Below are 27,281 nucleotides of genomic sequence, written 5' to 3' on the forward strand. Positions count from 1 at the left end.
AAATCAAGTATAGACTACAGATAGAGGCTCTCCTCTGAAGCGTTCTTTAAGGTGTTCATCTGCAGCTCTTGTCTGCAGGCTGATGACAGCCTTGTTGCCAGCCATGATATTACAACACCTGTATGATTGATGAACCCCATTAATGCTCTCATGCATTCATCAAAGTCTTTTAAAGGCATGAGAACATCCTGCAGTCGCCAAAATATGCACTTTAGGTATATTGCCAGAGGTGGTTGCGGGGGCTAGCACGCAGCACAACATCAGTCAGAGTGCTCATTAGGGATGCAGTTACATGTGTGATCAAATATATAACCATTCTTTAATCAGGTGGCCGTTCCGGCTGCTGTGCCTGCTGCTGCTGGGGACAAGGGAGAGATCAATTGGTATAGGGCAAGGGTTGCAATTGGGTCTTTATTCCCATGAGGGTTTGATTCATCCATCAAGCAGCAGGCATGCTAAGTAGAAACACACTTAGTGTAGCACTTTTCTGACTGATTTGTCAGGCTCATCTAGTGCTCCCCAAACCTCAGGTATGTGATCGGACTTAACGAAGACTTAACCAAAGTACTTTCTGTACTTTGTGTATTCTCTCATGTAACTTAAAATTACATTAACTTCTCAACGTAAACCTGAAACATCAAAACTTTCCACACTACAGCTGGTTGAGTAGGCTTGAGTAGTAAGAGTAGGCTTGAAATTTAGCTAGCAAGACACAAAATTAAAATATTCGGAATATATCAGTTACACTACAAGATATAGAGACATGGTGATTTTACTTAATGCACTTAAGGGTTCAAGTGAGGTAAATCTATACACTTACATGTTTCCTATTTTACAGTATCAAAATAATGTTTTAGCGAAGGCCATCAGCTAACAGTAAAACCACCAACAGTTTGGATGCTGAAGGTTCCTTTCCAGCAACAGCTACATAAAAACTGCACCATTTGTGCAAACAATTTGTGTCTGATGTAGGTTATCCTCAAGACAGTCTACTTTAGCAATGTATTAAATTACTCTACTGTGAAACGGGTGACTGATAGTCACATGGAGAATTATCATCCAACTCTGCATTACTCCTCAGCTCTACCAAGCACTTTAGCATCTTTCAGTTCATTGTTTCAGTTTTCCGCTTGCAACTTAACTGTTCTAATATCCACTGTGCACCACCAATCGGCAGACACACAAAGTTAGTGACTAACTGGTGAATACAGTGGAATGTGTAGCTGACAAAGATACAAGTATTGTATCAGCTCATAAAAAAAAATTTTATTCAACACTATTCAGGAGTGACATGTTCCATTTCCATCTGGCAGATGGTCACTTATATCATAAATCCCTTAAGGTATGTGGCCACCCCCTTTTTATGGAGCAGCCCCAGTGGTAAACAAACTTGTATTCTTGTCATAATTTGCCATTAATCCTTGCAATGTGGTATCGGGAAGAGAAGCAGAGAAAAGTCTAAATAGAATCAGTCGCTGTTATCATTTCTAATTAACTTTTGATATCCAAATAGCTCAATTTTTATTTGAAAAGAGAAAACACACATGTTCACACACATACGCAAACAGACTATAAATCATCCTCCCAATTCTTTGTAAATCTTACTTTTCATAATCACCTCCATTGCACTCAGTGTCAGAATGGGAGGCCTACTAAACGTACCATGTATAACACAATGTGCTCAGGGCAAACACCTTCATTAAACCTTACAAGGCGAACATGCAGCAAGAATCACATTAATTGGTACAAGCCTTGCGAGCCTACGAGCTCTGCATGTTGATGAGCAATTGGAAAGAAGAAGAGCAGCTCAAGCAGGGCGAAGGGATGTCATGCATGTAATTTTGAAGTTTAAATGGACATATTTTCAAATGATTTGTCATTTTCAACACACATCTTTTGGCACAACACATTTGCACACACATATGACTACTTATAACACATATTGACATAATGCAGATTAGTTCAGTAGTGGAAAAATCATATAAATACAGCTTTGGTATGTTTGATGGAAATAAATACTTTAATGAGAATATTATTTATATTTGATAGGTATGTGGTGTTACAAATATAATGTTATATTACATGTTAATTTTTAACTTCAACCAGGATTATAGATATTTACTGATCAGTAAATAAAATTCATATACTTTTTACCCTTTAAACCATAATGTTGGAACAAAGTGATCAGAGAACAAAAACATATTAATGCCAGTTCTTCTAACACTGTCAAAATAACACTTTTAGATGCATAATACACAACTTATGGTACTTTAACAGATTCTGTTGAGAATGTAATCACTGTTACTTAAAATCCCAAATAAATGATACCCACTATAGTGTGATACCCTGTATATTTTATAACTCACAGTTTAAAAAGTGCAGATGTATAATATCTGGTAAAATTTATGTTTGACTTCTGAACTGAATTAATAAGGCCGCTCTTCATTTTGTTTGTTTAAAAACACTTTTACATAATTGATGAAACACTCAAGATAGCAGATGAACATGTATTGTACATCGCTGAATAGAGTCTGCATTCAGAAATATTTTTTATCTGTATTTCTGCTGGATGGATGAACAGACAACCTTGTGGAAGAATGTTTTAGAGATGAATAGAAGTTTTTCAATGAAAGATAGTGCAAACAACTACTGAAATGCCCCCACTGGGTTAATCAAACATGATTCTGTGGCCCCTCCCAGCTGGGTGTCAGTCATCCAACAGACACACACACATACACACCCATGCGTGTGGACCGTCTAATGAAGCCTTCTTTGTCCCAGTGTCACAAGGTTTAGGCTGCTCCGGTGGTGAAATGAGGCCCACCATGCTGAGCTAGAGTTTTTGAAGCTCTTGTTTTAGAAGTTGCAGCAGCATCACCTCCCACATAACAGACATTCTGGCAAACACGCAGACATGCAATCCGTGCAGCTTCCTTTTTGTTGTAGCTGAACTCATGGAGTTATGAGCTCTGCTCACTTAGATCCCAGATATGCCAGGCCTGTCATGTACTGAACTGCAGACAATCTCTCTAATGAGAGTTGCCTAATATAGTTACCTGGAGTGTTTGCTCAGTCTTCTACAAACACCTCTGCCATCTGTCTGTCTCATCCCCTTCATATGCACATTCAGAGCTGTTCAGAGGAATCTGTGATTTTGTTGTCGGTCATGCCTGCAAACAATCAGTTCTGTACATTTTTTGTTGGGATCTCACCATGTGCAGCATTGCGCTAACTATCAGGGGATGTGATAAATGGTCACATTCATGAACACACACAAACATTCTACTGTATACTTCCTTGTACTATCTCTCTTGGCACATCAGACCCTGTAATATAGTCATCTATCATTACATTTTCGCTTCTTACAAATGAGGAGAGAATAGCATGCCAATTAATCTTCATCTAACACCCACAGTGCCTAACAAACATCCCAGTATTGCTAGTGCTTTCCTCATTTCTGTACTGGTGTCTGTGCAGCCTCGTTTATCTCCAGTGCTTGTGCTTCAACTGTTACACAGGCCAGAAAGGCGGAAATCCAAGTCTTAGCAGACACAGAAATAAGAACAGTTGCACAGTATTAAAACCTGGATTATAGTGGTTGTAAAAAGTCTACTCCTTGAGTGCACACAGTGCCGACTCAGTCTTAATATTGCCTGGGGTACATACAGCTCCCCCTCTCACTCCTACCCAATACAATATGAAGCTATTACGCAAAAAAAAGAGACAAGATTGCCATTTTGTTCCCAGCTCTAATTGCAGATTAAAGACAAAAAGTGGGTCCAGCAGATGAAAATGTCACTACTTTGTCACTTTGCTTTCTGAAGAACGGATCCACTATTAGCCTCACGTCGCGGCCTTCAGAGCAAATGACTGTTTGAAGGCAGCGGGGGCCTGTTGCCATATGGCACGAGACAGCGACAAAATTGAATAAACAGAGGAGATTTGCGAAAACAAAGCAGCAGGAGTGCATCATTAGACAGCAGTTGTCCGTGAGAGAGACTGCAATTCAAATAGGCAGAGGGGTCACACAGAGAGTAACAAAGTGCGAGGATCAGTGTGAGGGCTGCCATAGTTAATTTTTAGACCGATCGCTCCCCTCCAGCTACAGAACAGCGGCAGTCAACAGATATAGCACATTCCATATCCATACAGTATGTTCCCTCTCAAGCTGTTTGCCATTTTTCTGTAGTGCAACTTTTGTGGAAATATAGGAGCGTTAACTCCTCAGAGTGATAACGTGATGTTTTATTAATCACCACAGGGACATTCTTTTATGTAAATGACTTATTCCTCTAAAAGGTCAGAGGCCAGGGTCAGTTTCAGCCCCTCAAGGATTCAGAGCCTTTCTTAGGACACTTCAGCAATATCAGTGGAGAGGAAAACTGGTTTTCACTAAAAAAAATAAGAGTTTTCTAGTTTGCTAAGTTTTCAAATCTTTAAGAGGTCTCATTTAATGTCAGTTTCTTCATTTGGAATGGAGAGGTGACCTCCTTAGTTGGCAAGTTCAGTGATCATCACATCGTAACCTTTTTAAGCAAAAGGGTAAAATCAGATGGAAACAAATTAAAACAAATAAAATGCTGGAATAGAAATGGAGTGCAAACCAAAAAATGTGGCTCTATTTCAGCATTACAATAGAAATATTGAAAATCGGCATCACGTGTCAAAAAATAAAAAGCAAAAAGTGAAAAAAGTAAATAAAAGAAAAAAAATGGAATAAAAGGAGTTAAGTTAAAAGTGGTGGAACAGCACCACTTAGCTCTACATAGCTCCACTGATTGAAGGGTGAATTCTAAGTACAGTAATTAATAGCTTAAGTATTAATATTGTACATTTCTAGGGCAAACATCATGAAGTGCCTTACAAGTTAAAAAAATGCCCACATTTAACACACTATCTGACAACACACACAGCATGAATGAAAGGTTTCTCTGTACAAAAATGCTTTTAGACACTGTTTAAAACATCGCTTGCCAAAATAATGTCTGAAGGAAGGCTGTTTCAGAGCCCAAAGACAACAACAGTAAAAGCTCATGACCTCTTAGTTCTGTGTTTTACTCGAGTAACAGACAACAAGCCCTGGTCACAAGAAGTCTAAACTAAAGTATAAAGGGTTAAGAGTTTGCATAAATACATCCAGTGGCTTGATTGCAGAGAGCTTTATAGGTCATTAGTAAAATCTTGAATCTTATCCAGTGATTCACTATCAATCACATGTGAAGTGAAGCCAGGATAGATGAGATGTGAGCTCTGCAGCTGCTTTTACATAAGAGGAATCACTCCCTCGGTGGTATATGTGTGTGCCTACATGCGGATTTGTGCACGTGTGTGTGTCTCCACGTGTTTACTCCGTACACAATATTTTAATGGTGTTCGATCTGGAACAGATTGCTTGTTGGCTCCAGCGCATCAACTCAAAATAGGTCAATAAAAGCAGGTTGACTGTTTCAGTTCACTGTTCACAACTTAAATTCTTCCGCCCCCAAATACTATTGCTAATTTTAAATCGTCAGCGCCACTGATGTATTTGGGTTAGGGTGTCACACCTTTCCACACTCCCAAGGATTTATATTTCATTGCTCGACAAAGCATTTCTAGCCTAATAAAGCCTAATGTGACCACAACCCAGGGCACATTAGCTCAGCCATCTCATTGCACCTATGAGTTATCGCTACCAGCATCATTTCAGATCATTCAAGTGGTTGTTGTTTTTATCTGACGGTTGTTTTTATTCATCCCCCTATGAAGGAAATTGGCCAAGAAGCGTAAAGAGACACTGAACAGCACCCGCCAGGAGATGACAGTGATGGTCAACTCCATGGACAAGAGCTACACGGAGCAAGGTACCAACTGTGACGAGGCGCTCTCCTTCATGGACACACACAACCACACGCTGAACACCCGCAGCGAGTGTGCACTCACACTCAACGGCCGCAGCGAGTGCACCCTCACTCTCAACGGCAGAGGTAAGATGGCCTTGCATCAGCCTACCTGCCTTTTACAGTCACACACGCCAGGCTTGGTGGAAGCAATTTATTTGGTTTGGTCAGGTGAGAAGGAAATCAAACTTGGCTGCACAGGAAATATTCACACCGGGACTTCCTGAAAACATGAGACTGGTCCTCTTCCAAGTGAACTGTGCTGTAGTTCATTTGGATTTTTGTTCAGGAAACAAACGCAATGTGAAAATATCTCTCATTGCTTCTGAGTTAGGACTGGAGTCGTATTTGTTTTGACTCCCCTTACTAAAAATCTCAAAATTTCAGGTGTCAGAAGTCAGCGTGAGACCATGACTTTTTCCTATCAGCATAAAGAAGTTGGAGTTTTTGTTCATTTATTGCAGGCAGTTCCATAAATTAGCACTGAAAATTAATTTTTAATGAAAAACTGTCTTAATGTCTCTTTATTTTTGCCTTGTTCAAACCAAGACTTTATTCAGTCCATGCAAATGATTTTGACAGTAATTTTGCAGCTTTTGAAAAACTACCCGTTGTTACCAGTGCTAGTGGCTGTCAACAGGGAACCGGCTTCTTCAAGACAGTTCAAAGGGAATTTACTTTCATTTGACAGAAGAGATTTTGATATGATTTTGTGAAAGATTGTTTAATATTTTCGTGTTCTTTAACGGGAGATGTATCCTTCTTCACAAGCCCTCAAAGGATTGTTCTTCCCTTTTTACACATTCCTTTTTTAAATGTCTTCATTTTCTCTGATTGATTATTGTTAAATTAACAAACATATAACTTAAATCAGGAATATTGATAATCTACTGCCAGGATTCTGTTGCTGATACCTGCACAATAGCTGTGTCAATAGTTGTGTAAACACTTGTTAATAGGCTGAAGGGAGTCTTGTATTTTGATCAATAATCGAGGCCTCTTGAAATCCCTAACCTGACCTCAGTCAGGTTTGGGATTACCTCAGTAAACATTAGCCTGCTGAGACGTCTGTCATGAGGTCCTAAACTCAGCTCTGTTCTGTTTTCAATTCATGGAGGAAACACACAACACATAAGATGCGCTGTGGTGCGATAACCTATTAATTTTCTCTGTCCCAGGTTAAACTTAATACTTTGTTGATGGACAGCTCAGCTAAGTCTGCACCCAGGGTTTGACCTGGTATAATCCCAGTCAAAACCATCAGATTAAAACTCCACAGCAGCTTCTGTCTCCACACCCCTGCAGGGGATGAGCCCCAAAGATGCTCTGACCTTGATTAACTGTCTGTTAGTGTGGATGTTCAAATCTGGCACTCTGTCTGCCAGTGCAAATGATTTAAATGCATTACTTCTTACTCTGCCTATCAGTGTAATGCCTTCAACACTGTACCCTAAGCTCTCTCACATGCTCCATGACCTTACATGACAGTCAATAGTGTCATTTTGGCTCAAAACATCATGGCTGGCAGATTATCGTCCTGAACAAACTACACTCATAACCCAAACCCTGTTAGCATGGCAGTTGGCTCAGATGGTGCACGAGAGGTCCTTATTGCGTTGTGGGACCAGGTGACAGACCAGGTTGCCATGGGGCAAAATGGACATTGACCTCATTGTCCGTATGAGCAATGCTCTGCTCTGGTACAGGAATAGTAACAGTTAAAAATAAACTAAGTACATTTACTCAAGTATTTAGTTTACTTAGGCACTTTCACCTTACTTGAGCACTTCCATTTTTTTCTACTTTGTACTTACACTCCACTGCAATTCAGAGTGAAATCCTGACCTTTCTAATCCACTGCATTCATTTGACAGCCATGGTAATGAGCTACTTTACAAATTACTGAGCTACTTTAAATAGTAGTTAAAAACAGTCAGTAATAATAATAAACCCTGACAGAGACCATCCTTCTGCCTAATGACTACTTTTTATACTTTAAAGTAAGACTGTGTAACTTTTGAAGAAATAAATAACACAAACTTTCTTTTTCAAATGAAAAGTTAGAATTATTAGAGTTATACCATGAGCAATAAAATGCATCCCAGCTCAATTCAATATATAGCACTCAGGGGTTTTGCAGAAACAGCCTCTCTTGGTCTGGTATGACCAGTAGCTTTAGTGGCTAATGATAGCTAATGTTAGCTAACTAGATAGATTTTGATATAAAACTGACTTAACTAAATCTCTTTGCTTATTGTGTTTTTGCTTGTGATCCCATTCCTCTCTGTCAGGTTGTCTAATGATGATATCTTTAAAGCAAATTATTTTCCATCGTTCTGTCATCAACACTTGTGACCACAGTGGCCACTGTTCAGCAAAAGTTACATAATTGTACTTCTCTCAAATTTTACTAAAATACTTTTGTAATTTTATTTTAAAGGTTCAGTTCACCCAAATGACAAAGAAACACATTTACTTACCTACCTCTTGTGGTATTTAGTCATGTGGATTTAGTGCAGTTTTTGTTTAATTTGCTCAATGTCTCTGATTGTCCCCGATTTCTGCTTCCACTCCAGCATGGTTGTGAATAGAATTTTGTTTGTCCATCGAAAAATAACATTTAGCATAGAGCAAGTGGGAAAATTGTAATTGTAATTTGGGTAAAGTGATCGTTAAAGTGTAATTTTGAAAGCAGGACTTGTAATGATGTTTTTTTTTTTACATGGCAGTCTTGCTGTTTTTACTTAACTTCTGAACAATTCTTCCACCATTAAGCAATACTAAACTAGACTATTGATGCCTTGTATTGTGTTCTTTTTCCATCTGTAGCGGGATCCTCGCCTTCTTCTTTCACACTGCCTAAAGCCAACACTCTCAGCACTTCCATCCCCACCAACTCATACTACCCAGGTAAACATACACTGTAATCCTGTATGTCAACAGAGAAGTGCTTACTTTAGCCAGTGATGTTGAGCTAAATCGCAGGTTGTGAAAGTCAGTCATCTTGAATGTGCAAAAGTATCAGATTAAATTAATAAGAGACAATATTTTCAAACAAGTATTAATTTGTTTTATGTTCTTGGTGATACCTCTTTTTATGTAAATTACAGACTAATGTACAAATGTGTGGTATAAATTTACCTAATAGTTTGTATCTGCTTTAAAAATTAGATTCCACTAATGAGAAGGTAGATAAATTGACTTTAAATGGGTTTACGCCCTGCTACATCCTTGGTTCTAACAGAAAGTAGTTTATTTCAGCTCACCAAGATGGAAATTAACTGTTCAATTATGACTGCAGTTTCTCCAAATTATATCCATAATTGTATGTCTTATGTAATCAGATCACAGCTCATTGATTAGATAGAGTAATGGGCAGCTATATTTATAATCAACTAAACTTGGTGTATAATTTGCTTTTTCCTGAAAATAAGATAAGTTTCTTGTTATGCTACTTGGCAAGAAACCAAAGTACTGTCCATAAGTTTTATTATTATTTTTTTGTGGATTTATGTTGGCTTCTTTTATTTACTGCAACTCTCTTTCCTCCTTCAACTTCTGCACTTGTTATGGGGTATGAGCAGATCCCTTTGTGCCAACTGCCATCTTAGGTGAGACACATTTTCTTTTCCCATGGCTGTTGATTATTTATTCTTACTTCAACGTTTAAGAAAAATGACATCGTTGTTTGAAGACTTAACTGTGAGGACAGAAAAGCACAGATTTTTTTGTTTCTTCCCATTTTTGGTTTGGTTGGCTCTTTTACTAAAGATGGCTTCCTCACCTTCATACCTGCCTGCTGCTTTCTCCTCCCTCGTCCTCCCCCCTCCCACCCACCTCCCCCCCCCCTTCTCCTCCTTCCTTCCCCTCTTCCTCTCCCTCCTGGTCAAACGAGGGGCTCTCCTGGGCTGAGGCTGGCTTCACTCCATCCCATCCGCATTGCGTGTCGTGCGTGTGATGTCACATACGTGTTTGACCTCTCATATGCATGGACAGACATGTGGACTGGATGTGGGGGAGTGTCTAGGGGGGCAACGGGGGGGCAGTTCGCCCCAGCGCCAAGGCTACAGCGTGCTGAAGCCATAGCAGCTGCACTGAGACACAAACAGAGATCGAATACAGGCAAACAGTGTGAGAGGGAGACAGAAATACGTTCTCTCTTAGTCCCCCACACCAAAAATTTTCAAAAAACGGGAAGCGTTCGGTCTGAACATCTAAAGTCTAGCATTAGCTGTGCTGCCCTCCCCTCCCTCCCCTCTCTCCTCACTACTCATTTAACTCCCCTCCCTCCCTCCAAAACAACAACCTTTTCTATTATTCTTTTTAATGTCGCTCCCCCTGCCTTTGGCTAACTGCTAGTGACCTACTTGTTTTTGTTTTGGTTTTACCAGTGTTTATTCATCCTGTTCAGTGATAAAATAGAATTATAAAAAAGCATTTTGTTCTTCTGTTAATTATTACTGGCCTTTGCTGAATATGCAGCTTAAAATGCAGCATCTTATACCAGCAGATGCTTTTCTACCAGCAGAGCACATAATGTAGCGACTAAGTGGGGCACTAGAACTGTAATAATTTAATACTCAAGGCCAAGAAGATAGATGCAATAAGTAACTCTACTCCAGTTTCACCACAAGCACCATAACAGCATTTAGAAGTACACAACTTACAGTTAGGATGTATTTTTTTTCTCATTAGTGCAACTTAAGTCAGCATCTTTCATCATCGCTGTTATGACAGCTGCTTATGTTAGTTCCACATTTAATGAAGCGTGAAACAATTAACATGAAATTACAGCAGCCAGAAAAGGTTACATGCTTAGATCACTGAGGATTGGTAGTTTTTTTGTTATTATTTCATTGCAGATTCCTTTTTTTTAAATTGGTGGTATGCATACAGGTGTCACCATTAACACACGCAAATATAATTATAGCAATTAGAGAAAGAAATTCAAAATGTCAGAATACTCAGAGAATAATTGGCATCATTACAGTATGCAAGTCACAGATCTGAAACAATTACAGTTTGTTCCAAAGACGACCAGTATTTCACCATTATTTTCTCCCTTGAAATCCATGACTTCCTTGTTTTGTTCTTTTACTTTTGTCATGCAATGTTGAAATTGCCCCATCCATCCACTCAACATCCCCCCTTGACTAGGCTTTCTACTTAGGCAGTTTGGGCTCAGAAGGCATGTGATCTTGCCCTATAGCGTAGCTCTAAAACACTCTACTGTAACGGGTTCTCATGCTGTATTGTTGCTTATCCCCTCTCTCCTCTCTCTTCTCCTCTCTTTCTCTTTACATACGTAACCTCTTATGTATCTGCTATCTAAAAAGTGCCCATTAATGGTAAGTTTTCCCAAGTGGGCCCTGGGTTGGGGGAAGGAGGTGGTGTTTACTCAGAAAGCAAGCCGACAGTGAGAGGCTGCTTCTGACATGGACATTACAACATTTATTGCATGACCAGTGGACATGTTAGCATCTCACCACCCTCCGTACCGTGCCACCAAGCCACCATTAGCCTAGCATGGTCAAAGTACGTACAGTGCCCCATGGCAGCATCACCCCATGGCATTCTCCTCCCATCTCTGCTTCCCTCCTGGGTTGTTGTTTTTCTTTATTTAGGTTTTTTTTTTTTTCATATTTCGGGAAAGAACGGGTGGCAGGGGTTGAATCCACGCTGTGTCTGTGTGATGCTTCTGACGGTGCCTGCTGCAACATGCTCACTGTGGCCCACCGCACCCCCTCACATCCTCCTCCTCCTCCATGTTTCTGGACACCCTCCATCGTCCGCTGGCTCCCCACAGCATCTGTGCCTCATGTCTGCCACTGACTGGATTACAGTATGAAAGAGCTGGAATGGACTCTGACTCTCAATATGAGCTGCAGCCCAAACCAGCATACTGTACTGCCAGTAAAAAAAAAAGTAAACTTGTTGTTTTACAGCATCTTTTTGTGGATTGTTACGATCGCTTTCGATTTTATTCTGACAGTAGCCATATTAAGTGCTAATAATATAAGTGCTATACTTAAAATGCCTTGTATTTCAATGGCTATAGGCCAAACAGTACATTAGACCTATGATATTAAATATTTCCTAGCCACACACTGAGACAGATGGACCTGAACCTTCCCACCACATGACTCATCCTATTACTCAATGATGTTGTGTTGTTGTGACCATCCATAACAAACAGATTACTAGTTGAGAGTTGTTTGTCAATCTGGAGGGTGATGACATAATGCTTAACAGTAAATGAGATAGTGTGCCATGTGTTACTTGGAACAGTTGTAAGTGAGATATGAACTGGTAGATGAGTGGCAACGCCTAGGTAACTTTTCTCAAATTTATATGTCAATAAATTGTCATCAAACACCACTGACATTTACTGCTTCAAGCATTATGTCACCCATATGTAACTTATAACTATATACTGATAAATCACATAAGGCTCCTTCCTCTTTATCCTGACCTGCTCTGGCCTGTCCCTGTGTTTGTGTCCCACAGATGAGAGCCAGAACATGGGCAGTGACACCAGCAGCCTGGTGCAGTCACACACTCACTCGCTGAGGAAGCGGGAGCCCGTTGACGTGCCGTATCAGACAGGTCAGCTGCACCCGGCAATCCGCGTGGCAGACCTCCTCCAGCACATCACCCAAATGAAGTGCGCAGAGGGCTACGGCTTCAAGGAGGAGTACGAGGTAGGACGCAACCCAGCTGTCATCCCCCACTGTAGAGGTTGCAAACACAAATAAAGCCTGCCGATAGACTTGTAACATCTCCGCTGAAATTCTTTAGAGGAAATGTTAAGTCTGATATGAGGCTTCATCTGTGTCATGGTGTAAAGCCCCATGTCTATTGCTCTGTAACTGTCTCTCTCTTTCTGTCTTTCTCTATTTTGCACTGCACAGCAGAACTGTTTTGTTTCTCCCCAGATGCACTTTTATGATAAATTGTTAATGTACCCCGTCTCAGTGTGTTTACGGTGTGATTCATTTTGTTGTTCATCTGTTCTTTGTTGTTTCCAACGATTGTGCATTTTGCGTGCTTGTGCGTGTGTGTTTGTGTCAAACGCTGCTGTCCCAGTAACCCGCGGAGACTCAGCTGTACACCAACGAGAAATATGAACCCCCCCCGCCCCCCCTAAAAGTGTGAGGAACAGCTATTGTAGCGGTGTGCTAGCTGTGACCCCTCCTTTATCTGAATCAGGTCCGATTAGGTCCCGGCAATCTCAGCCTGCTGCTCTCTTAAGACTGTTGATGCCTCTCGCTGACACCAAAACAAAAGATTTTTCCCCAGAAGAGCATCACTCTCATTTCCTCTCATTAGTGCGAGAGACTGGCAGGGCTTGGCGGCACTCCAACCTCCTCGCCGTCCCTCAGCACCAAACCAGCCAGCCTCCTCTCACCCTGATGCCATGTTGTAACAGACTGGCTTCAAGCTATACATTTTAAATCCATCGTTTCAAATATCTAATCTGTATCACTTCACTCTCTCTATCTGATATCATACTGGTCCTTTTCACTAATACTGTTGCCACTTTTTTTATACATACATCTTATATCCTTTTATATCACTTTCCAACATTCTCATTTTCTCATTTTTTAACTTGCCTCTCATGTCTTTCTTCAACCTCTAAACTCTTCTTTTAACCCTCCTTCTCGCTAATTCCTGTATCTTTTACATGTGTTCTTGTTTCTCTCTTGCTTCAATCTCCTTCCGAAATGTACTTATCTACACCTCCCTCCTTCTTTCCTTGCTTGAATTTCACTCTCTTCATCTCCCTCCCTACTTAATTTTACAATGTGTAGGCCAGATTTATCAGTAATTAACTCCCCACTTCCCCCCCATGACTGCAGAATTAAATAATGCAACCTCCCATTGCTACCTGCAGCATCAGATCATTGAGGGGCTGGAGAGCTTTGGGCTGCCCTCCGGGCCTAATCCATTATGGATAAAGGTGTTTTGGATTCACGCGGCCGGCATTGCATGGATGCATAACAGTCAATCAAAAGGAAGTGCGCCACAGCGAACGATTGGCCCCTGTCCCCTTACCCTGCTGTCACCTAGCTGTCCACAGCCTGCTGCATAAAAGGCCTGTGGGATGCTGTGCGTAACGGAGCTCATTCTCACTTGACTAGTGCGATTCATTTGTATGTTTTGTTCCGCTGCTGTCTTCTCTATATCAATCTGTCTTAAGGTCAATGCCCTTTTTAACCGTTTTATTTTTTTATGATGAGATTGGAGCCTAGTGCACCTCTAAACCTGTTGACTTACACTGTACTATATCTCTCTCCGACCCATGCTTCTTGTTATTCTGTACGTTAACTTTGGATCAGATAAACGAGGTAAGCCAATACTTTTGGTTATTTGTGAGTTTTCTAGACTTGTAGATGATATCACAAACTTGACAGATTGATGGTGCTTGTTGGCTATTTGTTAAGGCCCTGTGGGATTACAACATCTCCCATATATGATCTAGTCTGAAAAGGGCATTTACCAACAGAAGCTATGCAAAGTTACCAAAGCATTTGACAGTGTACAAATGAAATGTGTGAGGCAGTGACATTTTTCTTTTTAACCTGTGTCATGTCAAGTCTTGAAAATGTTGCCGTGAAATGTTTTATATAATCAGAAACTGTGTCTTAATACAGAGATGCTCCACATTTTAAGTCTGATTTTGGTTTATAAAGCTTTTCAAAAAATAGCATTAGATTTTATTTTTTACAAGAGCCAGAGTTACTCAAAAAATGTGGAAAAACACCATGCTGGTTAACTGCAAATTTTGACAAGTGGCTTAGCAAATGTTATGTGTATTATTATGACATACTCAGATCAACCAAGTATTAAATTTCATGTTAAATTTGGACTACCAAGCAGATGTGACTAATAATAAAACAGTTGCTACACCATGAAAAATGATACTGCATAACACTCCATTGCAAACCCATGTTGTATACTTTGGAAAAGCTTTAGGTCTGATGTAAGTTGTAACAAAGTATTTGCATGTACACATTTCTTCTGCACGTTGACACACAGTTTGACTGAGCAAATAGGAAGCAGAAAACAAGTTTAAATTGCTAACAAAAATGCTATGTTGTCATTATAACCCATAATGTTGTTTTCAGTTTTTTTTTTATGTGAAGGAAAACATGTTGCATCTAGCCTACTATGAGAATCCTGAAATTCTACCACCGCAAATTAACACTAGTCAATCTGAATGAGTCTCCTCCTCACACAGTGAATGATTAATTAATTCAGAAGCAACTCACTTCTTTGTGTTACCATCCTTGTTTATTTATTTATTCTTTTTACTTTGTCATGGTATATGTTAAGTGCTCTGTTGTCGCGTTATGTAGGCTTTCCTATAGTGATTGTATGCAGAATAAGTACTGTGCTTCTCACTCATGTGGTTACGGACAAAGAAAGTGCTGAACAGAGAAACTGTGCTGGGACCAGCAGTACAGCAGGTAGCCTGTAATTAAAAACATGCTAAGTTGGATTTGAGCCAAGAGGAATAATTTTGTGGATGGTGAAAAATCAGCTGCAGATGCACTGAAGTAAAACATACCTTTGCTGCAAAACGATGGAGCCAACCATTGTTTTTCCATGAATGTCTGATTAATTTCCGATAGCCAATTATTCCCTGCATGAGTATATAGCCTTTAAATTGAAAGCCTTCAGATAATCTCTACCTTGTGGGACACTAACTAATTTATCACCATAATTTGTTATTCTGAATTAAGGATCCAAACAGCTTGAGGAATGAGACTAGAGCATCTCAGACAGGCAGGGTCACACAGCTTAAGGGAAAACTATCATGAAGTTGCCAGGTAACGCCTTTCGACTTGAAAATGATTTGTCTTCAGATGCTTGATATCAGACCTGTATCCTTCAGAGTGACAGAGAGAATGACATTGGCCTGTGCATTTATTCGAGATGTATTGCCAGAGGAGGAGAGACTTATATAATCCATCTCTGAGACATGCTTCCATCTTCACTGAACAGATAGGACATATTTTTTAGCATATTAATGCTGTTTCTCAGAGAAATCACTAATCCTTAGGACTTAATACAGGTATATGTCCTTGTGTGGTGTCTGAAAGGCCTTTATTTGCTAGACAAATGGCCTCCTGCCTGCTATAGTGCTGAGATGAATGAAACCATCAAGTTTTAAAACACTGATGATTGAAGACAATGCATCCGGCTCTCTCAGACTGGCTAGCCACACTAAAAGGAACTCTCCAAACAATCTGTTTAACCTCCAATAAATGCTCTTGAATCTTTATTTGCAAATGGTCTGAATTCTAATGTAATAGTTGACTTTTCAAATGTGCATTAGCTGACTATCAAAAAGCCAGAACAATAACATGTTTTTGTCCAGACTAGTCTGCTTGGAGCCAACCCCACCCACCCCTGCTGAACAGCGGTGGACTGGCAGTGGAGATGTATTTTCATAATTTGGCTTAATTGTGCCTGGTGTGCCATCAGAATGGAAATCTCCCCAGCGAGAGATGATAAATATTTCATGAGGGTAATCTGAGCGGAGCAGTTTTGATCTGCAGACGATGAGCTGGCTTTATTTTTCCCCGCGACAAGCTGATTGAGTCCCTCAGATGAGGCAGACGGACAGCCACTGCGGTGGCTCCGCCTGGCAGAGCTGCGCAGGGGGAGAGGTTTGAGCGTGACACCCGCTGCCCCTGCCCTAATGGCACTCGCTGTTTGACACAGCTCCCCGGGATCCACCATCCTCCCTGTGTTTCATGTCTAATAATGATGTGAATATATCTCTCTGTGTGTCTTCCTTTCTATTGCCAATGTTCCCTTCCTTTTTTTTTTTTTTTTTTTTGTGGAGCTGAAAGAGGAAGACTATGTTCTTTAGCCTGGTTATCATTTAAAGTGCTCACACATGACACCATATTTCATCCCCCCCTCTCTGTTCTCTGTTTTCTATCTTTTCAGAGCTTTTTTGAAGGACAGTCTGCGCCATGGGACTCTGCCAAGAAGGATGAGAACCGCATGAAGAACCGATATGGGAATATTATTGCATGTGTGTACAAAGCACCTCCTCACTGCTCATGAATTTTTGTGTGCTGTTCCCATTCTTCTGGCTGATTTATGGGCCAGGCTTGTGACTCTGGATAACTATAAGCTACTCAAACAGAGTTTTATTATCAGCCAACAAGAGCAGCTTTGACCTTTCCAATCTACTTTTATATTAATCTTGCTGCAGCGTCTTTTCAGTTATGAGAAACAAGCCGTGCGTCACATGGCACATAACATGTAGCATCAGCAATGTGTATAAAAATGTTGAATTTGATTTCACAATTAATTCATATTACCTATCAAAACTCAAGAGGAGCTGTGATACAAATTTGTCAATTAATGCTGATTGGAAACCTCATTTTAACCCTTCTTCAGTTTAAATCACTGCTGTCACGGAAAAAAACCTTGATGATCCACTTTTGGTGTCTTAAAATTACTTTTTGAGACAATTATCACAACAATTTCTTAAGCTGTTAACATAATTTAGAGTTAAGTTTGCATGGTCCATTAAACAAATTTGTCTGACCATCAGTTTATGTCCTAATTCAAAATGATTGCATCGTGGTTTATTAGCTATATAGCATCTGTATTTTATTCCCACATACTGACCTTATTAACCATGAATTGAAGGTTTACAGGGTTTTCATCAGTCAAGCATATTTCACATTCTTAAGGTCAATGAGTTACAAAATAGGATGTTGATTATAACTTTTAAGGTCTTTCTGATGCTGTATGGTCAAGGTTTTAAACTGACAGCAGAATCACAGTGTTTGTCATACAAGGTCAGTCACATGACAGCGACCGTTCATCAGCCACGTTGCATTTCTTCAACTTCACTTTCATTTGTGCCACAGTATGATGCCAGTCTGATGCTTCCACTCCTCCATCTTCCCTTTCGTTCTCTTATCATGTCAATGTGTTCCTCTGTTTTACTGTCTGTCTCTCTGTCCCTCTCCCCCTTTTCTTCTCCTGATGCCCTCGTTAATATGATTAATTCAACGCTGGTTTCTTCCTCTCTGCCTCTCTTCCAGATGATCACTCCCGTGTCAGGCTGCAGGCCCTGGAGGGGGAACAGAGCTCCGATTACATTAATGCAAATTACGTTGATGTAAGTACACACACCAGCCAGCGCCACCAACGCAAAGGTCACTGCGCTTCCTCTCGAGGAGAGAGAGGGTGCCGCTGCCGCCGTCACAGGGGGCCTGAGGGACAAAGCAGCCCCTACTGTCTGCCCATCACATGCACACACACACACACACACACAGAAAGAACAGTTACACACACATACTCAGTGCCTTTATATTCAACTTAAGAGGGCTGCTGTATCACTCTATGCATTGGATATATTAAGAGGAATGAAGATCAGAGGCTGACAGCGCTGGGAGAGAGAAAAGGCAAACCAGCCCACAGGGGAAGCAGAGGTTATAGTTTTGGACTTTGCTTTGAACATATGCATGAACACATTTTGAGAGCCAAAACTTAGGAGAAAAAGGAGAGAAAGTTGCACAGATGATTAATTAGTGCAGTTAATATGACAGATAAAACTGAAACAAGACTCAAAAAAATAGAAAGTACAATACATTGCCTTGAACATCACAAATGGAAGCAAAGTAGATAAAAAGAAGAAAGCATAAAAAAGTCAAAATTATTACTATAACTCTTCTCTCACTTTATGTTATGTTGTCAGCCTTTATCCATCAAGTGAAAGATTCAAAAACTCCTCATACTGTACCTGAGCAACAAAATACACTGTTTTTTAACTCCCTCCTGAATTGACTTGTTTCACTGTTACAGAAATGAATGGTTTCTGTTTCCGATCTGCCAAATCTGAAGTTAAAGTTTGATTAGGTTCAGGCAACAAAGACTACTCGGTTAACGTTAAAAGAAACCAACACTGACTGTTGGTCCTCAGTGTCAAGGTCAAACACATCATCCACCCTGTTCTCCTTCCTAAGTAGTTCTGTAGCACAATAACAAACTCAAACTACCGGCTGGGGTACATTTATTATTCGCACAATCTTAGGAAGTCGCTGGTTCGGAAAAATAAAACATAGATTGTTTGAGGCATTCAAACAAACAACCAATGATGTAGTTTTTCTGGTGAGGGCAGTCTCAAAAGATTGCAGAGCAGTTTTTCAGCCTCACTCCACTTCATATCCACATTAGACACCTACCTTCTCCTTTACTGTTAAACACTAGTGAGACTAGTGAGTGAAACTGGATACAGCAGTTATCTACAGCGGTTTAGTTACACTTCTTACCGCAGGAGAGTACTCGCAGTACAGCACTTACATGCACTCGAGTGACTTAGCATACCTTTACAGTAAGTAAAAGTCATTAAGAAGTGGCGTGAGACATGCCTCCTGTTGAAAACAGATCCAACTCACTTTGCTCACACAATATACATACCTCCTGATCTGACCTGATTTGCTGTTAATAGCAGTGTTAGTAGCAGTATATGACCAATCACAGCAGTTCATTGGCTTCTTTGAGCAGATGCTTCCGCTCAGTGTGTAATGGCCTGGTGATGTACCTGACTCCCTAAGTGGTTTTCTGCTCAGGAGAGAACTCTCTCTCTGTCTCCCATCTTCTCTTCCCCCGCCCATCTAATGTGGTAATTTGTAATCTCTTGTTACGCCTTCAAACATAAATTCATAATACAAGGTGTGCTACAGCAAATGCAGGGGGCTTAAATTATTTACCTTTCCCACTATTCAGTTTATGGTCCATTATGCTGCGAAAAGAAGCACTGCGGAGAAGGCTCTCACAATAGAGAGGGCCCCATTACAAGATAAGAATATACACATATTAAAGAGGGCCCTGATTGAAAAGGATTTCCACTGCTTTGCCAGCTTCATTGGAGAGGTACTTAGTAGAAATGCAGGCATATGGGTAATGATGTTTTTGCTCTTCAGAAAGCTTTTTAAACCATCTAAAAGCTTGTCCTGCCCAATAAACTCTTATACGTAGAACACTTCCCACAGTGTTTGTTATTGTACTCAGCAGATTCAGCGGGGTGTGTTTCTTTTCTCTGCAACTGATTGAGTATTTTCATAAGCATTTAGGAGGCAAGTAAATGTAGTGTAATGGCGTTTTGTCAGCAGCGTTGTGTTGGTGTGCACATGGGGTAGTTGTGCACCGCTTTGCTAGAGTTGCCAGCGAGAAATCAAGTCACTCAGGTGCCCAAAACCTGTCTGCTAAAAATAATATTCATTTGCAACTTGAATTATCAGATATGATTTGTAGGAAACATTAGTTAGTTAACATAATTCACTACCAATGCACAATGTTTACATTTAATGTATCTGTAAAACATTCACAGTCAATATATTTCATTTGTTTGCCCTGAAATATTTGCTCCTGACCACTAAAGCATGATTAACATTTTTATAGTTATGTTTGGTCAGCTCAAACAAAGAGCACAACCTTTTCCAACAACAAACAACCAAATGCTTTAACATTGATAAAGTCAATGCTGACTTGAAGCACAAGATGGGGCACATTGGCTTTTTCAATATTTAACCAAAACCAATCTGTCCCTAAACTAAACTCTTTTTGTAGCCTAAAATTAACAACAAATGGGATACAGGACAAGAACCAATTTCCGGCACAATGTACGCTACCACAACATCCTCCCCATGGCCGGATTAATCCAGCAGGGGTCCTGTGGGGGGGAAAGGGTCTGTGAGCCCCGATTGACCCGCTGTTTGTGGTAATTTGGTTGAGGAATGTGCACTGTGACCAACAAGATATATCTAAAGACCCATCTTAAGTGCCCTACAATTTCACTTAATATTTTGCTTTAGTTGTGAATAATTACACAAATGTGCAATAAACTGATATTACCCCAACACAACCGACACACAATAAACCCGGGGCTTTCAGAGCCCCTCAGCGTCTGCGGCCTCAGGGCAGTTGCTCACTTTGCCCTGTTAGTAATCCTGTCTTGCTCTTCTTATGACATTTTTGTAGTATGAGTATGTTACACGCATTTCTGGATTGGAAAAGAAACATTGCCAGTGAACATAACAAAGGTAGCAATTACTCTGTTTCCTCCAAAATATGTTTGGTGAAGCAAATTAGTAGTTTATAAATATATTTTCTAGGTGATAGGGTTGGTACCCCAGATTTGCAAAAGCTAATGATATTCAGACCAAAAATACCAATTCATGCCCACAGGCTAAAACATTTCATGCTGCATATTTTAAACATTCTACACCCCACTGCTACTGGAAAGAATTAATGTAAATGATCATAGTAATAAGCAATGTACCAAAATACAAAGAGCATAACACATATTTAATCCCCCTTTAGTAATTTAAACATCCCTGGAAACAAAGCCTGTTCAATTAATAATTTCAACATTGACATTTCTGTATTTATCTCTTTGTGTTGATCATGAAGAAACACTCTTATGTACCTAATGTAACTGCTTATTAAAAGCTGCGAGTCCATTTATAGTAAGCACTACTCACCTGACAGTCACTGTCAGGGCCCTGCTTTCTTTCTGTCTCTGCCTCTCTAATCCAACGGCGTACTGGGCCTCCACTTGACAGAACATACATGAAAGCACAAACAAATCTCCTCCTCAGTCCAGAGATAAAGAAGTCATTAAAAATGGAGGACAGTTGAATAGCTGAAGCAGGCCCTGTGGATGAGAGAGAGAGTGAGGAAAATATCCTTTGTGTCTTTCTCCCTTCATTGGAGGAGCGTTAATCACAGTCCAAGTTAAATTGAATATGAGTGAGATAAGCAGAGCAGCAGGGGTGGGTGTGGAGGGGGGGGGAAGACAATCAAGAGGAGGCAGGGCTGGGGAAGAGCCTTTAAGTCCTAATGTTTTGTTTCCTGCCTCATATCTCTGGAGAGAAGACAAGGAATTGGACAAATAAAACTTGAAGGGATTAGAGTAATCCGTGAGACTAGGGGCCTATTGTGAAGATCAGTGCTGTTAGTTGTATCTTGGGGATTATCAACACTTTGGCTGCTTACTCCAGAGGTGTGCTGCATATAGAGTGTCTGTGATGGAGAGTGTTTATGCATCTTGTATCCAGCAGCATCCATCAAGAGCTTTCAGTCACCCATTTTCCTCACAGATGTTGAAACAGAGAACTAAATGTGTGTACAGTTAAACTGCTGGCAGCCTGACTACGCACATCATTTCTTGTGCCAGAGAACAGAGTAGCACACAAATTTCTCAAATAGTCCCTTTTAAGGTGGAGCAACAGTGCTGTAAGAGTTTTTTTTTTTTTTGCTGCAGAAACAGTTCTGTTAATATAAAGTGGAGTATAGTGAGTATGCATGCAAGGGTTAACCTGCATTGACAGAAACAGACTAAATATCAAAGACACTGTGTGGTTTCTGAGAGAAATGGCTTCACGACAGCTGGTGTTTTACGAGAAGGAGTGATCTTATATTCTTTTCTCCCACTTTTTTTTTGTTTTCAGGGCTACCACAGGCCAAATCACTACATCGCCACTCAAGGTAAGAATAAAAACTTTGTTAAAAACTGCGAGGCAATCTGGGTTGGAGTGTGTGGGCGGTGAGAATTTATGACTGTCTGTTTGTTTGGGGGATGGATGTTGCAGGTGTTTGCAAATATCTCTCTGAACATTCCCATCTTTTTTTTTTTTACATACACTCTTGCAAACTACTCTTTGATGCTCAGTCAAGTGTGTGTTCAGGGAATCTGGTACCACTCAATGCACACACACACTATCACACGCACCGACACGCACTTACGCATCTCTGAGCAAGCAGAGCAGCACGCTTTCTCTCTCTGTCTCTCTCCTCTTTCCTTCCATCGGCGGTGTGGGAGCGATTAATCAGGCAGTCTGGGAGAAAGCTGAATAAATAAATGGATTAGCTGACATGTACAGGCACATTTTGTCACTGTGTTAATCTGGCCAGCAGATTCGTAGGGCGAGGAGCACTTACCGTGACCCTAGAGGTTAAGTCTGATTGATGGTTAATTGTTATGAATTTTGCGTCGAGAGCCTCGCTCCCACACAACGGGGCTGCGTGCATGGGGATTTTGCGTAGCACTTTAGAAAAAAAAAAAATCAGCAGAGGAAAAAAAAAAAAAAGGAAGAGCCGTTTTTGCGAAGAGGCCTTAATGGATTCACAATCTGCTTTGGCGGAGCTGGGAGTTGCATAATTACCTGTTTATTAGTGCATTGCCTCTCTTCCTCAGTGTCTCAATTAAAACAACCCTCAGTATGCTCTTACTTCAGAAAGAGACGGCATACCAATCAGGCAGCGGACGCCCAGTTTGTCTGTCAACCTGTATGCACGGCACCTGGCATATACCGCCTCGCACTGACCACCGAGTCAAACACTCAAAACAAAACCGTCTGTCAAGTGCTGACTCTCTCCTGCGGGGCTTCGGTTCACAAAAACAAGCCGCTTTAACAGACGTGTTCACCTCTGAAAGGATTTCAGCTGGATTATTATGACTTCTATAATTGTCCTATAGTCATTAAGAGTATTCTATATTTAATTTAAAAATATGCACATGGAGATCAGCAGTCAAAGAAATATTGCAAACAGAAGCCCTCTCTAAGATGAAAAGCTTTAAAAGCCAAACGTGTTTCCAAGTTAATTAGCCCCTGTTTTCTCATTGAGCTTGCATAATAAGTCCTCATTTCCATCGACTGTATCGCAAGCACGATAAGGCGTATCACTGTGTAGAGCCATCCAGTGCAAAAGAGTGGAGTGTACGTGTGCATATGTGTGTGTGTGTGTGTGTGTGGAAACATCTGTATTCTCCAGGAGAGCAGGCCCTTTTATAATTCATCATCAGCTCCGGCAGACTGACAGGAAGGAAGGCTCTGTCTGCTGACACTGAGGCAAAGAGCAGCCAGAGATGATAGGAAAGCCAGACACAGACCTGTCTCTCTCAGTCAGACAAACTGCATACTGTAGCACCTGAAAAGAGCACCTGGGCATTGGCACAGTTGCTGAAAATGCGGAAGTAGTCTCTTCTCTCCTCCAGAAAAGTTTTTCAGTGAGTGACACTTCCACTAAAGCCCACTGGGACCAGCAGTAGCTCAGAAAATGATGAGACTCACAGTAGTGCTGGATAAGCTAAAAAATCTTGTCTGTCATAAATTGGTTGTGAGGGTGGTTGAGGGTGTGCTTAATATGGCAGACGTGTGGGATAACGTTGTTCCCGTTCTCTTACGCTATAAACTACAATGACACTCATTAGTTTTGGGTTTATTGATGAGTCCCTTTGCTCTTTCAAGGTGACAACGGCAGGTAGAACAGCTGTCACTCCATAAAAGCCTCATCACCCAAGCTCTGCTCCTCATTATGTAGGTCATTCTCTCATCCAGGGCTTTTTTGCTGCAGCAATACAACAACTGACTATCAGTAATTCACCAACGCCAACTGCAGCTCACCTACTTAGCAGATTGAGCGCGTGCATACGGCTCAGCCCTCCCAGATCTCCACCTCGCCTCGGTCCATTTTTATGTCCCGCGGATCGTTTAAATACTCATCAGACATGAGCTTCTTCCTGGTGGAGACTGTGAATTACACTGAAGCAGGGGTACAAACAGCTCTGATAAGTCCCTGCATCCTCCTGGTGATGTGGAAAATATTCATGATGCAGGAAAGGGTTCAGTTTCATCAAGCTTCCCCCTCCGGTCTACTCTGCTCTTCCCTCCCCTTCTTCATGAGCAGCAAATGTCACCAACAGCGCAAAAGTTTTATTATTTACAGGTTAACATCCCAAAGCCCACGGGGGGGTGGAAGATAGAAAGAGAGAGAGAGAGAGAAAATCAATGATAAGTGAGTGTACATTATGCCAAAGTCTGCTGCATGTAATATTAATGGGCAAGAGGGGAACACAGCGTATGCGTTTGTCTGTGGGTGTGCATGTGCACACGTTGATCTGGAGTTTTGTGGCATACCTGGCTGGGGGATTTCTACAGCTGTCATACTCCTTGCTTCTGAGGGGGAACAGGCCTACTCCCAAAACGCAGCATCAGCTGCAGCAGTATTAGCTCTCTGACAGCTGAAAGTGAAGCTCCTACTGGTGTTCTTCTTCTGTGAAGTGCCTCCTCCAAACTTCTCCAACTAAGCTCCTCACATGCCCTACTAGAAACACAGCTCTCACCGTGTGGTTCCCCCAGTGAGCTCTAAAAGTAATTTCTCTCCACTAACCTGTGGCTTAAATCTTTGAGACTATAAATTGCCTCTAAGGGAAGGTTCTTTATCAAGATGATTGGTTTATTTGAAACAGATTTTAAATACATGCATGTGTAAATGTGTTTGGAGTCATCTTTTTGCAACTATCAGTTCAGAAGTGTATTAATGTTTATTTTGATTATAATAAAAACTGATGAAAGTTAATAAAATCAATAGTACAAAAATCCAGGTGAAAATTAGATTTTTCAGGATGAAATCTGTATTTTAAAGGGATTGTTTGACATCTTGTGAAACATACAACTCTGGATACTATATAACTATGGAGCTGGCACCAGCAGGTGATTAGCTTAGCTTAGCATAAAGATGAGAAGTCAGACTCACTCCAAAGTTCAAAATTCTATCTATCAATAATGAACACCTTGTAAGTTGTGTATTTCAAGGCTAGGTCCACATTTTTTCAAGTCTATCTTAAAACAACACTCACATGTCCATGTAAACATTGCATCAGTTTTTTTATTCTGCTGTAATTGTTCCTCATATTTGTGGTCATCAAAAGATCCCTTTCTAATACGAATGCGGTGTAAGAGAAAACAATTACAATTGTTAGAATGCAAACAGCAGTCTCCAACGTCAGAGTTACACACTTTTTTGATCCTCCATAAGAGGTTTTGTGGAACATTATGCTACTTCTGCCTTTGCTCCTGGCAGACAACAGTAATTATTCACATGGTGAAGTCACTTTTCAGGACAACATACGGTAGTCATAAGTCATTTATGACTTTTGCATTCTTCTGGTGATGACGGTCTTGTGGGGTTTTTATTTTGTCATATTTGGTTTTTGTGGGTCATTTTCTCACAATTTTTTGTTACTCTGTCATCTGAAGCATTTTCTGAGCAGTCAACAGGACCGAACACTTCAAACTGCAATGATCAGGGTTAACTTGCAGCAGGAAACTTGGAAATTGGGGTGAAAATTAATGCTAAACTTACTTAAAGTCAAGCTATTTTTCTGTGAAGATTGGTAAAAAAAAAAAACAAAAACAAACACTGAGCCAAGAACAAGTATCCAACTTGTTAATCCAAATTGTTTGTTTGAGATCCCTTTGTTCTCATACCTATTCATCAAAAACCATACTCATTTCCTTATGAGTGTCATTAGTTCATTGCTGCCCAGCATCTCTTCCTCACCTATTCTCCATCTCTGCATGCATATGGAAATATAAATTTGCTGGCTGAAGGTTGGCAAGATTGGATGATTTACCATATAATGCCAAGTGTTATTGTGTTATTGAAGTCCTACACACCAGCTGTCCTGCTTCTCAGTCTCCCTCACCCAAACTTCCCAGCAGTGTGTATCCTCCCTCAGGGACAAGTGTAGGAGGTAGCGGAGTGGGTGGTTCAATCAGGTTGGGTAGTTATTGGAGAGACTGTAAGTGACTGGAATTGGATATTGAGGTCTTGCAGTTAAAAATCGACAAGCCACCACATGCAAAGCACAGGAAATGTGGGAATACAAATAGAAGATATTGAGGGGCTTTGGTCCAAATTTCTAGATTTCCAATTGGAATGAAAAACGTCAGGAGAAGTTAATCTCTCAATAATATAACTACAGTGTTATAGTCTGCAAAATGTTCTTGTTTTCTAAAGAAAGGCGCATGAACTGGCTGGCAGCAGAAACATGATAATGGAGGTGGTTGTTAATTTCAAATCATTTTTTATCTCTTCTCAGCAAAAACTCACTATTTAATTGCAGAGTTTGTGAAAAATGGAAGTTATTTAAACTATGTCACAAGAGGATGTACTGGAGTACAATTAGAGCCAATAAGTGTTTAGGCACCACATAACGCAGATCAAACATGGCTTGATCAGTCAAGTGACTAAAATGGTTATGACACTTTGTTGATGTCCTAAGGGAAATTAGGTTGTTGCAGAAGACATAAGCCAATAAGGAGCACAAACAGTAAAATAATGAAAAAGGATGCAAGGGCTGCTACGCCTGGTGTCTCCTAGCTGCTCTTATAAGTTACACAAATAAAGGCATACTGTAGAGTAGCCTACATATGAAATACAACTTTTATTTTATTTTTTTAACAATTTTTAAAGGTTTTTTTTTCATTTGTGCCTTTATTTGACAGATGAAAGTGCAGAGACACAAGAAACATTGGGAGTTTTATGACATGCAACAAGGGTCCACTGTCAGAATTG

At 40.6% G+C, this 27,281-nt stretch overlaps 1 protein-coding gene across 8 annotated transcripts in view; it reads left to right on the forward strand.

The window, feature by feature from the left end:
- Nucleotides 1–27,281, forward strand: part of LOC122993732 (receptor-type tyrosine-protein phosphatase mu-like) — a 160,945-nt gene that overhangs the window by 114,979 nt on the left and 18,685 nt on the right. For 4 of the 8 annotated variants that reach the window (XM_044368129.1, XM_044368128.1, XM_044368131.1 and 1 more), the window contains 8 exons: nucleotides 5,749–5,966; nucleotides 8,709–8,789; nucleotides 9,464–9,490; nucleotides 11,216–11,227; nucleotides 12,387–12,580; nucleotides 16,842–16,929; nucleotides 17,957–18,033; nucleotides 22,370–22,406. In XM_044368129.1, coding sequence (XP_044224064.1) covers nucleotides 5,749–5,966; nucleotides 8,709–8,789; nucleotides 9,464–9,490; nucleotides 11,216–11,227; nucleotides 12,387–12,580; nucleotides 16,842–16,929; nucleotides 17,957–18,033; nucleotides 22,370–22,406 — 734 coding nt within the window. The remainder of the gene's footprint in view (nucleotides 1–5,748; nucleotides 5,967–8,708; nucleotides 8,790–9,463; nucleotides 9,491–11,215; nucleotides 11,228–12,386; nucleotides 12,581–16,841; nucleotides 16,930–17,956; nucleotides 18,034–22,369; nucleotides 22,407–27,281) is intronic. The other 4 variants (XM_044368130.1, XM_044368135.1, XM_044368133.1 and 1 more) reach the window with 2 other exon arrangements.

Source organism: Thunnus albacares, chromosome 12 (assembly GCF_914725855.1).
Source record: "Thunnus albacares chromosome 12, fThuAlb1.1, whole genome shotgun sequence".
In the NCBI taxonomy this organism is placed as follows: Eukaryota; Metazoa; Chordata; class Actinopteri; order Scombriformes; family Scombridae; genus Thunnus; species Thunnus albacares.